The sequence below is a fragment of the Schistocerca gregaria genome, chromosome 9 (genome assembly GCF_023897955.1).
Source record: "Schistocerca gregaria isolate iqSchGreg1 chromosome 9, iqSchGreg1.2, whole genome shotgun sequence".
In the NCBI taxonomy this organism is placed as follows: Eukaryota; Metazoa; Arthropoda; class Insecta; order Orthoptera; family Acrididae; genus Schistocerca; species Schistocerca gregaria.
The window spans coordinates 75,685,935-75,702,922 of NC_064928.1; the positions used below are offsets into that span (position 1 = coordinate 75,685,935).

Consider the following 16,988-nt stretch of genomic DNA (forward strand, 5'->3'; position numbering starts at 1 on the left):
TGACATCCGCTCAGACCAAATGACGAATTCCCGGTTCGAGACACGGTCTGGCACAAATTTTTGCATTGTCCTCCTTCCATTATATAGGTGATTGTTGCCTATATAGGCAACTGTGAATACATTTCATGTATCTCACAACGACTGCAGCCGGCGCAGTGCCTGTTCGTTCGAACATCTGAACAACAGAGATACTGCAATACCGTATCACACTGTAAAGCTGTCGTAGTTGGAAAGGACTTGGCAGATGAGTTGAACGGAATGAATACGATAGTATCTTGAAAACGCGTTGCAAGATGAATATCATAAAAGACACTAGAAGAGTACTCGAATGAATCAGGCGATAGTGAGGGAAAGAAATCAGGAGATGAGACGCTAAGGGTAGTAAATGCGTTTCTCTATTTGGGCAGCGAAATAATTGACGTTGGCCGACGTAGAATGCGCCTAAAATATGAGGAACAATCAAACAGAAGTGGGCATTGTTAGTTCTTGGAATTACAGCTTGATCCTAAATTCAACTGGGACGAGCACACCGTGCGACTGCTGAAACTCCTAAACCAATCTCTGTTGGCAATGTGAATATTGCCAGAGATAAGGGATATAAAAATGAAAAAGATGGAATACTTTGGTTTCATTCTCTAATGTCACATGGGATTATTTTTTGGGTAACTTGTCAAGCCAAAAGTGTGTAATAAGAATTACTTGTGGTATTAACTCAAGAACGTCTGGCAGACACATGTTCAGGAAACTAGGGACATTAGCTAGTGTTTCCCAATATATTTATTCTTTAATGAAATTTGTCATTAAAATATATTTCTTTTTCAAACCACCAGCTCAATTTATGGAATGAGTACTGTAAATAAGAATAATCGTAACAAAGATTTAAAGTCAGTTACTTTCGCCGAGAAAGGTGTCCAACATTCAGGAACACAAGTTTTCAATAATTTACAAGTAGCCACAAAAAGTTTAACTACGAATTAAGTTCAGTTTAAGAGCAGCCTAAATCGCTTATTGGTGGCCAACTCCTTCAACTCCATAGATGAAGTTTTTTTGTAGAACCGACATGTGGGTATGTGTGTGTTGTTAATTCATCAAATAATGTATTAGGACAATCTGACTTATATGCAAATTCAGTGCGGTAATGTGATCATTAAAAACAAGTGTTGTAAAATGATTTTTCGATGTAGTATTTATTACTTTTTAAATGAGAATACGTTTTATTTTTTTACTCGCTCCACATCCATAACGATCGTTTCAATTGGGATCTGTGAAAGGTACATTAAAATAAATGTATAGTGTATTCTTGTTTTCCTAATATGTTCTACATCCTGAAGGATCTCCCCACTACGGAACAATTGGAATGAAAAGTAAATCTAAAGTAATCTAATCTGTGCTGCTATCGATTTTTGCACTTTTGTATTAGCATCGACGGTTTAAGTTAAGATAAACGCTTGAAGTGATGTTCTCGATACCGAGTTTCGTTTATTTTAACGATTTTTATGGGTGTCGTCTTTTGGCTCTTCATACTACTGATTGTTTTTTACTTTTTGTTCTGGTATCGGCCTTTAAATTTGAGTTACACGCGGTAGTGATGTTTTCGATACCACGATGCGTTAGTTCTCGCTATTTTTGGCTCTATGTATTGCTACTGCAGTTTGTATTTCTTATAGCTGTCGGTTTTTGATTTTGGTTTTGGTATCGGTGATTTAAGTTCAGCTACATATAATATCTAGTGATGATTGGTTGGTTTTTGGGATTAAAGGGACCAAACTGCTACGGTCATCGGTCCCTTTTTCCAAATACTTAAAACACCCACAGAGGAGAAAAACGATCAACAGAATAGATGACAGACGACACAGGACAAGAGAAACTTAGACAAAGACCAGAAAAAACGAATTAAAATCACACAGAGTGTGACGGTGGTTGGCCGACCATAGAAACAAGAAAAGGAGAAGCCAATCACCGAGAGACACATTAAAAACTCAGTTTAAAATCGTAGGCCAAAGGCCAGAATCAACACAAGAAAATCATAAAAAACACTCAGATTAAATGATAAAAAACCCCTGCCCGAATAAAACGCAAAAGTAAGCCCACCATAGCAGGGTCATCAGTTAAAAGGGCAGGGAGCGTGTCAGGTAGCGCAAATGTCTGCCTGAGTTCGGCTAAAAGGGAACAGGACAATAAAAGGTGCACCACCGTCAAAACCACCCCGCAGCGACAGAGAGGCAGGTCCTCACGACGCAATAAATAACTGTTTTGTCAGTCGGGTGTGGCCAATGCGGAGCCAACAAAGGACAACGGAGTCGTTGCGAGTGGCTCGCATGGATGAACGCCACACATTCGTCGTCTCCTTTACAGCACGGAGTTTATTGGGTGTGGTTAGATCGCGCCATTCAGCGTCCCACAGTGCAAAAACTTTTCCGCGGAGGACTGCCCGCAAATCAGTCTCCGGGAGGCCAATCTCCACAGATGGTTTACTGGTGGCCTCTTTCGCCAGGCGGTCAACATTTTCATTGCCAGGTATCCCAACATGGCCGGGGGTCCACAGAAAGACCACAGAGCGGTCGCAACTGGCAAAAGTATGCAGGGACTCCTGGACAGCCATCACCAGACGAGAACGAGGGAAACACTGGTCGATAGCTCGTAAACCGCTCAGGGAATCTCTACACATAACGAAGGTCTCACGTGAGCAGGAGCGGATATACTCTAGGGCTCGAAAGATGGCGACCAGCTCAGCAGTGTAAACGGTGCAGCCAGCTGGCAATGAACGTTGTTCGGAATGGTCCCCTAGAATTAGAGCATAACTGACACAATCAGCAACCATCGAACCGTCAGTGTAAAACACGCCAGAGCCCTGATATGTGGCTGGAATGGATAGAAAGCGGCGGCGGAAGGCCTCGAGAGGGAATGAGTCCTTCAGGCCCTGAGCCAATTCCAGCCGAAGGTGAGGGCGAGGCACACACCACGGGGGTGTACGCAGAGGGGCCCGGAAAGGAGGCGGAAGAGTTGAGACCCAAGCCCAGACAGAAGCTCTCTGATGCGGACCGCGATCGTACAACCGGCCCGAGGTCAACGTTCTGGGAAATGGACGTGCGACTGTGGGAATATTAGACGATAGTTAGGATGCCCAGGCAATCTACAAACATGCGTAGTATAAGCAGCCAGCAATCGTTGGCGCCGTAACCGCAGTGGAGGGACACCTGCCTCCACAAGTATGCTGTCCACTGGGCTGGTCCAGAAAGCACCAGTGACAAGGATTGGGTCCAGCACCCGCAACGCAGATGGGGATGCTGAGCCATAAGCCAGGCCCCCATAATCCAGAGGGGACTGGGTTAACGCCTGGTAGAGCCGTAACAGGGTAGACTGGTCGGCGCCCGAGCAGGTGTGGCTCAAGCATCGCAGAGCATTTAGATGCCGCCAACACTTGTATTTAAGCTGCCGAATATGAGGCAGCCAAGTCAACCGGGCATCGAAAACCACACCCAAAAACGTATGTGTCTCCACCACAGCAAGAAGTTCGGCGGCAAGATACAGCCGCGGCTCAGGGTGGACTGTTCGCTGCCGGCAGAAATGCATAACGCAGGTCTTGGCAGCCGAAACTGGAAGTCATGCGCTACAGCCCAAGACTGCGCCTTCCAGATAGCGCCCTACAGCTGACGTTCAGCAGCGGCAATGTCAATAGAGCTGTAGTGAAGGCAGAAGTCGTCAGCATACAAGGACGCTGAGACAGACGTTCCCAGCACCACAGCGAGCCCGTTAGTGGCAATTAAAAACAGGCAGACACAAAACACATCCCTGTGGCACCCCATTCTCCTGCACTCGGGAGGAACTAAGAGAGGCCGCGACTTGCGCATGTAAGGTACTATGCGACAGAAAATTTCGGATGAAGATCGGCAGTGGACCCGAAGACACCAACCATGAAGCGTAGCTAGGATGTGATGACACCATGTCGTATTGTATGCCTTCCGCATGTCGAAAAAGACAGCGACGAGGTGCTCACGGCGGGCAAAGGCTGTGCGGATGGCTGACTCCAGGCTCACCAGATTGTCGGCAGCGGAGCGGCCTTTACAGAACCCACCCTGAGCCGGAGCCAGAAGGCCCCGCAACTCGAGAACCCAACTCAACCGTCGGCTCACCATCCGTTCTAGCAACTAGCAAAGAACGTTGGTGAAGCTAATGGGGCGGTAGCTGTCCACCTCCAAAGGTTTCTTGCCCGGTTTCAAAACGGGGATAACAATACTTTCCCGCCATTGCGATGGAAACTCACCCTGGACCCAAATACGGTTGTAAAGGTCGAGGAGGGCTTATTGGAGTCAGTCTCTGGGACCGAAGATGAGCGCGAAGCTCGACGACCAGCGACCTATGGCTTCTTCAGCCACTGGTGGGTGACTGCTGTGCTGCTGGTAGGAACCTGGGAAGGGAGGGACCCAAGGGATCCCTTCCGAGCGAGAGAAGCTGAAGAAGACTGACGCTTCTCCGGTTTAGAAGTGGGGACTGGCGTCCCCGATGGTTGGGGCGGGGGGTGGGGTGTTGCTCCCCTTAAGTTGATGCAGCAGGAGGAACAGGGAGTGAAGTGCCCCCCACAAGGAAGGGGGCCGGTGGATGCCGACCAATCTTAGAGCCAACTGTATGTGATGATGGGAGAACCATTGTTGCAGCAGCGGCGTAAGTCGACGTCATTGGCACAGGATGGAGCCTGTCGTATTTCCATTTAGCCTCAGTGTAGGTCAGGCGGTCCAGGGTCTTATATTCCATTATCTTCCTTACTTTCTGGAATATCCTACAGTCTGGTGAGCAGGGGGAATGGTGTTCTCCGCAGTTAACACAGATAGGAGGCGGGGCACATGGAGTATTGGGATGAGAAGGATGTCCACAATCTCGACTCGTGATGCCAGAAGTACAGCGGGATGACATGTGCCCGAACTTCCAGCATTTAAAACACCGCATCAGAGGAGGGATATATGCCTCCACATCTCAACGGTAAACCATCACCTTAATCTTTTTGGGTAAGACATCACCTTCGAAGGCCAAGATGAATGCACCGGTTGCTACCTGATTATCCCTCAGACCCCGATGGAAGCGCCGGACGAAGTGAACACCTCGTCGTTGTAAGTTGGCGCGTAGTTCATCATCGGACTGCAGAAGAAGGTCCCTGTGGAATATAATGCCTTGGACCATGTTGAGACTCTTTTGGTGCGTGATGCTAACTGAAACATCCCCCAACTTGTTACAAGCTAGCAACCTCCGTGACTTGGCCGAGGATACTGTTTTGATGAGCGCTGAACCAGAGTGCATTTTGGACAAGCCCTCCACCTCCCCGATCTTGTCCCCTAAATGCTCCACAGAAAACTGGGGCTTGGTCGACATAAACGATTCCCCATCAACTCGCGTACACACGAGGTACCAGGGTGAATATTCTCCACTGCCTTGTTTAGCCATACGTTCCTCCCATGGAGTGGCCAGGGGAGGCCCACCAGCGAGAGATTATGTACCACGCTTCATTGCGGGTCATCCGCCATGATGCCACCCACTCCGACCAGTGGATCTCCCAACAGGCGCCACCCAGCCACAGCAAAGACCACCTGGTAAGATGGCCTTTGCCGGGAGTCCCAATGCCCCAGAGGGATAGGCATCTACTCCTCGGCATACGTGGGGAGGTAGCAGCTCAGGCATCAGCAGTGCGATCCCTGTGTAGTCAGGGGGCTACCACCAAGAGGCTACATGACGACCCCACCACAACGGACTGGCTACCGTGCTGGATGTCGGGTGTCAAAATATCCGTTAATAAAGGGAGCAAAGATGGAAATGCACAGTGGAGGGAATGTAGGATACCCGGAACACACTGCAGCCTATGTGGCCGGAAGCTCAGTGTAAGTCCAACTCCATGGCAAAAACGAATATGCCAGATCTTAGGGCAATATGGATATACACTCCTGGAAATTGAAATAAGAACACCGTGAATTCACTGTCCCAGGAAGGGGAAACTTTATTGACACATTCCTGGGGTCAGATACATCACATGATCACACTGACAGAACCACAGGCACACAGACACAGGCAACACAGCATGCACAATGTCGGCACTACTACAGTGTATATCCACCTTTCGCAGCAATGCAGGCTGCTATTCTCCCATGGAGACGATCGTAGAGATGCTGGATGTAGTCCTGTGGAACTGCTTGCCATGCCATTTCCACCTGGCGCCTCAGTTGGACCAGCGTTCGTGCTGGACGTGCAGACCGCGTGAGACGACGCTTCATCCGGTCCCAAACATGCTCAATGGGGGACAGATCCGGAGATCTTGCTGGCCAGGGTAGTTGACTTACACCTTCTAGAGCACGTTGGGTGGCACGGGATACATGCGGACGTGCATTGTCCTGTTGGAACAGCAAGTTCCCTTGTCGGTCTAGGAATGGTAGAACGATGGGTTCGATGACGGTTTGGATGTACCGTGCACTATTCAGTGTCCCCTCGACGATCACCAGAGGTGTACGGCCAGTGTAGGAGATCGCTCCCCACAGCATGATGCCGGGTGTTGGCCCTGTGTAGCTTGGGCGTATGCAGTCCTGATTGTGGCGCTCACCTGCACGGCGCCAAACACGCATACGACCATCATTGGCACCAAGGCAGAAGCGACTCTCATCGCTGAAGACGACACGTCTCCATTCGTCCCTCCATTCACGCCTGTCGCGACACAACTGGAGGCGGGCTGCACGATGTTGGGGCGTGAGCGGAAGACGGCCTAACGGTGTGCGGGACCGTAGCCCAGCTTCATGGAGACGGTTGCGAATGGTCCTCGCCGATACCCCAGGAGCAACAGTGTCCCTAATTTGCTGAGAAGTGGCGGTGCGGTCCCCTACGGCACTGCGTAGGATCCTACGGTCTTGGTTTGCATCCGTGCGTCGCTGCGGTCCGATCCCAGGTCGACGGGCACGTGCACCTTCCGCCGACCACTGGCGACAACATCGATGTACTGTGGAGACCTCACGCCCCACGTGTTGAGCAATTCGGCGGTGCGTCCACCCGGCCTCCCGCATGCCCACTATACGCCCTCGCTCAAAGTCCGTCAACTGCACATACGGTTCACGTCCACGCTGTCGCGGCATGCTACCAGTGTTCAAGACTGCGATGGAGCTCCGTATGCCACGGCAAACTGGCTGAGACTGACGGCGGCGGTGCACAAATGGTGCTCAGCTAGCGCCATTCGACGGCCAACACCGCGGTTCCTGGTGTGTCCGCTGTGCCGTGCGTGTGATCATTGCTTGTACAGCCCTCTCGCAGTGTCCGGAGCAAGTATGGTGGGTCTGACACACCGCTGTCAATGTGTTCTTTTTTCCATTTCCAGGAGTGTATAATGCACCACGTAAGGTGTCCTTCCCCAAATGGTACGCACTATCGGAAAATTTGGAAAGGTAGTGGTCAAACCCCAATGGGGACCATCACATTAAGGTCGAAACGTTTGAGACTCCTTTTAGTCGCCTCTGACGACAGGTAGGAATACCGCGGGCCTATTCTTACCCCCGAATCCGCAGGGGGAAATATCAAGTGATGTTTTTGACATAATGTTTTGTTAATTGCCATGATTTTTCGTCATGAATGTATATTGTAATCGCCATTTCACTTTCGCTATTGATTATCATTTATAGCTTTCTGTGTTGCTGTCAGCCTACAGATCAAATCATTATTTTATAATACGTTACTGTCAATTGTTATGATTTTTAGCTGTCTGTATCGGTCTTTCGTATTGCTATCACTCTATAGCTTTTTATATCGATATCAGATTTTAAAGTTCAGCTATATAATATATAATAATAAAATTTGGTTCTGCCTTGACCAAACACATTTTTGTTGTTGTATTACCCATACATGTTTCACAGAAGTTTCTCCACGTTCAGTGCGTTTTATCTATTATATTTTGAACAATATATAAAGAGTTTATGCATTTTGATATTTATCAGCTTTTGAGATTGTAATTTACATTACTACACTCCTGGCCATAAAAATTGCTACAACAAGAAGAAATGCAGATGATAAACGAGTATTCATTGGACAAATATATTGTACTAGATCTGACACGTGATTACATTTTCACACAATTTGGGTGCATAGATCCTGAGAAATCAGTACCGAGAAAAACCACCTCTGGCCGTAATAACGGCTTTGATACGCTTGGACATTGAGTCAAACAGAGCTTGGACGGCGTGTACAGGTACAGCTGCCCATGCAGCTTCAACGCAACACCACAGTTCGTCAAGACTAGTCACTGGCGTATTTTGACGAGCCATTTGCTCGGCCACCATTGACCAAACGTTTTCAGTTGGTTAGAGATCTGGAGAATGTGCTGGCCAGGGCAGGAGTCGAACATTTTCTGTATCCAGAAAGGCCCGTACAGGACCTGCAACATGCGGTCGTGCATTATCCTGCTGAAATGTAGGGGTTTCGCAGGGATCGAATGAAGGGTAGGGCCATCGGTCGTAGCATATCTGAAATGTAACGTCCACTGGTCAAAGTGCCGTCAGTGCGAACAAGAGGTGACCTAGACGTTTCACCAACGGCACCCCATACCATCACGCCGGGAGATACGCCAGTATGGCGATGACGAATACACGCTTCCAATGCGACCATCATGATGCTATAAACAGAAACTGGATTCATCCGAAAAAATACGTTTTGCCATTCGTGCAGCTAGGTTCGTCGTTGTGCACACCATCGCAGGCGCTCCTGTCTGTGATGCAGCGTCAAGGGTAACCGCTGTCATGGTCTACGAGCTGATAGTCCATGCTGCTGCAAACGTTGTCGAACTGTTCGTGCAGATGGTTTTTGTCTTGCAAACTCCCCATCTGTTGACTCTGGGATCGAGACATGGGTGCACCATCCGTTACAGCCACGCAGATAAGATGCCTGTCATCTCGACTGCTAATGATACGAGGCCTTTGGGATCCAACACGGCGTTCCGTATTACCCTCCTGAACCCACCGATTCCATATTCTGCTAACAGTCATTGCATCTCGACCAATGCGAGCAGCAATGTCGCGATACCATAAACCGCAAGCGCCATAGGCTGAATGCGACCTTTATCAAAGTCGGAAACGTGATGGTACGCATTTCTCCTTCTTACACGAGGCATCACAACAACGTTTCACCAGGCAACGTCAGTCAACTGCTGTTTGTAGATGAGGAATGGGTTGGAAACTTTCCTCATGTCAGCACGTTGTAGGTGTCGCCACCGTCGCCAACCTAGTGTGAATGCTCTGGAAAGCTAATCATTTGCGCGTCACAGTATCTTCTTCCTGTCGGTTAAATTTCGCGTCTCTAGCACGTCATCTTCGTGGTGTAGCAATTTTAATGTCCAGTAGTATATGTGACATGGCTTATCAGCAAAAATGAATGGATATTGTTGGAATGTACACTGTGCGTTGTAGGGCACTCACCTGGTGTCCCGGAGCAGCTTAGTGTCGCTGGTGACCTTGGTGTCGCGTTCCGGCCGGTGGTGTGTGTGCACCACCACATTGCTGCGTGGGTGGTGCGGACCCCGGATGTCGACGGCACCACACTGCACCACCAGTACCAACAGGATCAGCATACAGCGCTGCGTGGCACGCCGGTCCCACCTGCAACAGCCACCACACCACCAAGTGTCGCCCTGAGTCAGAGTCTGTAGGGTTCAGTCTAGGGTATGGTTCTCTTAGGTGTGGAACATGTCAGAAAGTACAACATAAAACATAAAATATATGAATATTGTCTGGAGATTGTCGAAATAGGTGAATACAGTGAAGTAAACTGGAACAGCTAATATTTACAGAATTAACACACTGTCAGAATGAAACATTGTCATGCATTATTAATAAATTTATCATGCACAAAATACCTAATCTTGACTGTTGTGACCAACTGCTATCGAAACTGAAATCTAACAGATATTTTCTTAAACTGGCTTAACAGTCCCTATTAATGTATTGATCTCTGGAGTAGAAGACGTTGCCTATAAAAAGGTCTTTCAAACTCTGTTTAAACCGTGATTTATCTGAAACCAAGTTTTTAATGTTTGCTGGAAATTTATTAAAAACGTGTGTTCCTGAATATTGGACCCCCTCTTGGACCTAGGTAAGTGATTTTACGTCTTTATGTGGGTTGTTCTAATTCCTAGTATTGTTAATATGTATTGATTGGAAATAGAGATGTATTACTTGCAACAAATTTCAATAAGGAATAAATATACTGAGAAGCAGTGGTTAGAATACAAAGTTCCTTGAACAGGTTTCTTCAAGATGTTCTTGAATTTACACCACAAATGATTTTTATCACATGCTTTCGCACCCTAAAATCTTTTGCTCGGTTTGATCAGTTGCCCCAGAATATAATCCAATATGACATAATAGCGTAAAACTATGCAAGTATATATATATATATATATATATATATATATATATATATATATATATATATATATATATATATATCCTACATCTGACATCATTCTCAAGGTAAATACGGACTTGTTAACCCGTTTAAGCAATTCTGTGGTATGCCCTTCCCAACTGAATTTATTATCGAGTTGTAATCTGAGAAATTTAACACTGTCAACCTCTTCGATTTGTTGTTAAGGCGCTTAAGCAATTCCGTGGTATGCCCTTCCCAACTGAACTTATTATCGAGTTGTAATCTGAGAAATTTAACGCTGTCAACCTGTTATATCTGCATGACTTCATATGTCAGACTAATGCTGGAAGGAAATCTCTTACAGTTTCTGGAATGCATATAGTGGGTTTTCTCAAAGTTTAATGACACTGAATTAGCTTTAAACCACTTATTAATGTCGGTGAAAATTTGATTAGCAGCTATTTCTATACCTGTACTTGACTTGCTACTTATTGAAATGTTTGTATCATCTGCAAACAAAACAAACTTAGCATCTGGCAATGTAACAGATGAAAGGTCATTAATTTACACAAGAAAAACAATGGACCCAAGATGGAACCTTGAGGAAAACCACATGTAATTAATTCTGAGTCAGATGAAGACTGACTGCTTACTGCACAGGTATTTTGCAGCGACACCCTTTCAGTTTAGGGAGGGTATGCTAGAAATGGTTTCTTGTCTGACAATAGTCTCCTTAATACTGTCACAAAAGAGTTTTCAGGAGAGCTTTCAAACGTTACGCAGTCGCATTCTTTTTTTTATTAATTTTTTTTATTTTTTTATTTTTTTAGCAGGTCGGTGCGGTGGTTATGATCTACAGTTGTATGTTCTACAAACTTTGGTAGCAGTTTCTCGTTCGGAAAATCCTTTCCCTCTAATTGGGATACGTTATTATTGGAAGCGTGGGCCTTGTTTTCTGGTATCGAGCGAGATCTCGAATGGTTGCAATATATATGTCATACTGGCTCTATGCTGTGAATGACAAACAGAGGTTGGACAAAAATGTGGAAACATGACGAGAAATGCATGCTTGAGCACACGCCTCGACACCTAAACTGACTGCCTCAATTTTCGTAACCTGGACGGCCTGAATGAAAAGAACTTATGCTATTAAGGGGGTGATGCAAATATCGATACGCCATCGGGATCTCATCATTTTATTCTGCCCAGTATCATACAGTGAGAAGGCATGGTCTATGACCTTACATATAGGTAACCACTGATTTGAATGGATATTGGGAGAAGGGGGTAGAAATAGCAACAAAAATGAAAGATTTAGAAAACAGCACAAAGAGATATATTCTGAAATTAGCGTACTATTAACTGAGGGCAGCTTCACTGACATAGACACGTTCATAAAAGGACATACAGAGATAGCGTTCAGCCGTAACTACATAAATTTGATTGTTATCACTTCAGAGAGAGAATACTGAACCACGAGAACTAGCTTTTGGTAAGAGAAGGGGGGGGGGGGGGGGTAGCAGAATTGCTGCCCTGTACTATCGCGAAATACTCGCCTTCGCCAAACGAGGAAACGGCAATCGAATCCGAGCATCATTATTGGACTGTGCCCGAAGTCACGAGCCGTCAAACTCTATCGTCGTATGGCTGAGCGTAGATATCGATAATAGACAGTTGCGGACGAGTCGGCAGCTAGTGGACCCTCCAAGAAGACGTCCCAGAATGGGGTAAATGGAAATGAGCATTTCTCATCATTGGCCGGGAGGCTCCTTACGGGGCACGTCCGGCCGCCTCGGTGCAGGTCTTATTACATTCGACGCCACATTGGGCGACCTGGGCGCCGGATGGGGATGAAATGATGATGGAGACAACACAACACCCAGTCCCTGAGCAGAAAAAGTCCCCGACTCAGGCGGGACTCGAATCCGGGCCCCTGAGGACGGCAGTCCGTCATGCTGATCATTCGGCTATCTTCCTTTTTTTTTATCTCATTTTGTTCTATACTGCTCGTTGAATTTGTTCATGGCGGACGTCCGATGACACTCGTTTGGGTTGTTCGTTGAACCGTTATTATTATTATTATTATTACAGAGGGTAGGTAAACCCTCTGACGGAACACGCTGAGCAACCGTGCCGGCTTTTTTTTTGTTCGTTTTCGTTCGTAGTATCTGCTCTGGGCGGACGTCGAAAGACACCCGTTTCAGTTCGTTGTTGATCCATTAAGTCAGTTTGTTTTATTACAGAGAACAGCTTTCCCTCTGGCCGAACACACTGAGCTACCATGCCGGCTTTTTTGTTCGTTGCATTTGCTCGGGGCGGACGTCGTAAGACGTCGGTTTAAGTTCTTTGTTGATCCATTAAGTCAGTTTGTTTTATTACAGAGGACAGCTTTCCCTCTGGCCGAACACACTGAGCTACCATGCCGGCTTTTTTGTTCGTTGCATTTGCTCGGGGCGGACGTCGTAAGACGTCGGTTTAAGTTCTTTGTTGATCGATTAACTCAGTTCTTTTATTACAGAGGGCAGCTATCCCTCTGACCGAAGACGCTGAGCTACCGTGCTGACTGCTATCGGGCGGACCAGTATGGGGTGGGTTTGTTAGCTGGTAGGCACCTGACTCTAGTGTCCCTACGGCTGAAACAAAAACAGTTCCAGTGACAACTCGCTGGATAGTCAAGCGGCTAGCTGTCATCTACTGGGTCATCGACCTAGCCGCTTCCTTTTTGCCCCAAAAGTTTCCTAACCTGGTGCAGCTTCGGCCTCTGGGACGGCAGGATGTTCTGTGTTCGTGCGCGCTACAAGACGAACAAGGCGCTCAATTTAAACTTGAATCCTTCCAACGGCCGTGACTATTCTGAACAATTTACTAATTCCTCTCCAAAATGACGGCAGACGAGGTCTGCGTATAGATTTCGATTTGTCTGTACGTAGGGAATTATTATTATAATCTTTCTTTCGTTTCTTTAATTATTTAGATGCTTTAATTCGCGGTTGACTCTTTAGGTACTTCGAAATAAAATTGATAAACAAAATGTGAACAGAGCAGCCATTTTTTTCTCGCCAGATGGTTCTGTCTCTGTCACCTGATATCCTGTTGATTACTTACTCTCGACTCATTATTTGTTTCCAGCCTTGCGCAGCCGCCCATGCGCTCAGTGCACTCGGCGTTTTTCGTTGGGGCAGGATCTTCCATAAAATTTCGATCGACAGCTTTCTCCACAGTCTGGGAAAATATTTTGTTGGCGCCTACCTACATAGGGAGAAATACTCATCATAACAAAATAACAGAAATCAGAGCGTGCAGTTCGAGAGTGGAACGGTAGAGAAATAACTACACTCCTGGAAATTGAAATAAGAACACCGTGAATTCATTGTCCCAGGAAGGGGAAACTTTATTGACACATTCCTGGGGTCAGATACATCACATGATCACACTGACAGAACCACAGGCACATAGACACAGGCAACAGAGCATGCACAATGTCGGCACTAGTACAGTGTATATCCAGCTTTCGCAGCAATGCAGGCTGCTATTCTCCCATGGAGACGATCGTAGAGATGCTGGATGTAGTCCTGTGGAACGGCTTGCCATGCCATTTCCACCTGGCGCCTCAGTTGGACCAGCGTTCGTGCTGGACTTGCAGACCGCGTGAGACGACGCTTCATCCAGTCCCAAACATGCTCAATGGGGGACAGATCCGGAGATCTTGCTAGCCAGGGTAGTTGACCTACACCTTCTAGAGCACGTTGGGTGGCACGGGATACACGCGGACGTGCGTTGTCCTGTTGGAACAGAAAGTTCCCTTGCTGGTCTAGGAATGGTAGAACGATGGGTTCGATGACGGTTTGGATGTACCGTGCACTATTCAGTGTCCCCTCGACGATCACCAGAGGTGTACGGCCAGTGTAGGAGATCGCTCCCCACACCATGATGCCGGGTGTTGGTCCTGTGTGCATCGGTCGTACGCAGTCCTGATTGTGGCGCTCACCTGCACGGTGCCAAACACGCATACGACCATCATTGGCACCCTGGCAGAAGCGACTCTCATCGCTGAAGACGACACGTCTCCATTCGTCCCTCCATTCACGCCTGTCGCGACACCACTGGAGGCGGGCTGCACGATGTTGGGGCGTGAGCGGAAGACTGCCTAAGGGTGTGCGGGACCGTAGCCCAGTGTCATGGAGACGGTTGCGAATGGTCCTCGCCGAGACCCCAGGAGAAACAGTGTCCCTAATTTGCTGGGAAGTGGCGGTGTGGTCCCCTACGGCACTGCGTAGAATCCTACGGTCTTGGCGTGCATCCGTGAGTCGCTGCGGTCCGGTCCCAGGTCGACGGGCACGTGCACCTTCCACCGACCACTGGCGACAACATCGATGTACTGTGGAGACCTCGCGCCCCACGTGTTGAGCAATTCGGTGGTACGTCCACCCGGCCTCCCGCATGCCCACTATACGCCCTCGCTCAAAGTCCGTCAACTGCACATACGGTTCACGTCCACGCTGTGGCGGCATGCTACTAGTGTTAAAGACTGCGATGGAGCTCCGTATGCCACGGCAAACTGGCTGACACTGACGGCGGCGGTGCACAAATGCTGCGCAGCTAGCGCCATTCGACGGCCAACACCGCGGTTCCTGGTGTGTCCGCTGTGCCGTGCGTATGATCATTGCTTGTACAGCAATGATTCACTGAAGAGAAATGCTGTTGTTTCAGAATCAAATCTGAGATGAAACTTTAAACTGTCTAGCAGAGACAGGGTGTGCGCTGCAACTGATAAAAGATTGGTGAAAAACGTTTATTTTCGATCCTTCATTTCTGGAACACTAGGCAGAGGAGTGCACACGAACAGACAATACAAAACAGGTGTGTCGATGCAATAACTTTCCTTCAAGTAGTAGTTGCACACATAACTGGTAAAATAAAGTGATTTTAACAATATAGGATATCTGTGCACATTTTGAGGCTTGTTATTTATATACACTGAAGCGCCAAAGAAACTGGCGTAGGGATGTGTATTCAAAAACATAGGTATTTAAACAGATAGAATACGGCGCTGCGGTCGGTAACGCCTATGTAAGACAAAATATGTCTAGTGCAGTAGTTAGATCGGTTACTACTGCTACAATGGCAGGTTATCAAGATATGAGTGCGTTTGAACGTGGTATTATAGCCGGCGCACGAGCGATGGAACACAGTATCTCCGAGGCAGCGATGAAGTGGGGATTTTCACGTATGACCATTTCACGAGTGTACCGTGAATATCAGGAATCTGGTAGAATATCAAATCTCATACATTGCCGTAGACGGAAAAAGATCTTGGAAGAACGAGACCAACGACGACTGATCATTCAACGTGACAAAAGTGCAAACCTTCCGCAAATTGTTGCAGATTTCATCCCATCAACAAGTGTCAGTGTGCGAACAATTCAACGAAACATCGTCAGTAAGGACTTTCGTAGCCGTAGGCCCACTCGTATACCCATGATGACTGCACGACACAAAGCTTTACACCTCGCCTGCACCCACCAACACCGACCTTGGGCTGTTGATGACTGTAAACATGTTGATTGGTCGGACGAGTATCATTTCAGTTGTATCGAGTGGATGGACCCATACGGTTATGGAGACAACCTCATGAATCCATGGACCCTGTGTGGTGTCACCGCCAGACACCACACTTGCTAGGTGGTAGCCTTTGAATCGGCCGCGGTCCGTTAGTATAAGTCGGACCCGCGTGTCGCCACTATCAGTGATTGCAGACCGAGCGCCGCCACACGGCAGGTCTAGAGAGACTTCCTAGCACTCGCCCCAGTTGTACAGCCGACTTTGCTAGCGATGGTTCACTGAATAAATACGCTCTCATTTGCCGAGACGATAGTTAGCATAGCCTTAAGCTGCGTCATTTGCTACGACCTAGCAAGACGCCATTATCAGTTACTATTGATATTGTAAATCATGTACCGAGAAAACCGACGTTCGCCATTATTGGATTAAAGTTAAGTATTCCACCAGCTACGTCCGTTTTTCTAAATTCTAATTTCCTTGTCCTGTTCCAGACCTCACGCCATCCTGCGTGAGCTAAATCGCGTGTCTTTCGGCCTCCTCTAGTAACACGGTGTTGGCTCTCCTGCCAACCACAACACCCTGCAAGTAAGCAGGGAACTGTTGAAGCTGCTGGAAGCTCTGTAATGGTGCGGAGCGTGTGCAGTTAGAGTTATATGGAACCCTTGATACGTGTAGGTACGACTCTGACAGGTAACACGTATGTAAGCATCCTGTCTGATCACCTGCATCCATTCATGTCGATTGTGCATTCCGGCGGACTGGGCAATTCCATCAGGACAATGCGACACCCCACACGACAAGAATTCCTACAGAGTGGCTCCAGGAACCGTCTTCTGAGTTTAAACACTTACGCTGGCCACCAGACTCCCCAGACATGAACATTATTGAGCATATCTGGGCTGCCTTGCAACTTGCTGTTCAGAAGAGTGCGTACTTTTTCGGATTTATGAACAGCCCTCTAGGATTAATGGTGCCAATTTCCTCCAGCACTACGTCAGACAGTAGTCCAGTCCATACCACGTTGTGTTGCGGCACTTCTGCCATATTAG

General features: G+C 47.5%; 1 protein-coding gene across 1 annotated transcript in view; it reads right to left on the reverse strand.

Moving 5' to 3' along the window:
• The window catches only part of LOC126291750 (multiple coagulation factor deficiency protein 2 homolog), a 255,566-nt gene that overhangs the window by 75,912 nt on the left and 162,666 nt on the right, over nt 1–16,988 (reverse strand). The window contains exon 2 of the mRNA XM_049985428.1: nt 9,429–9,608. Within this exon, the coding sequence (XP_049841385.1) occupies nt 9,429–9,608 (180 nt within the window). The remainder of the gene's footprint in view (nt 1–9,428; nt 9,609–16,988) is intronic.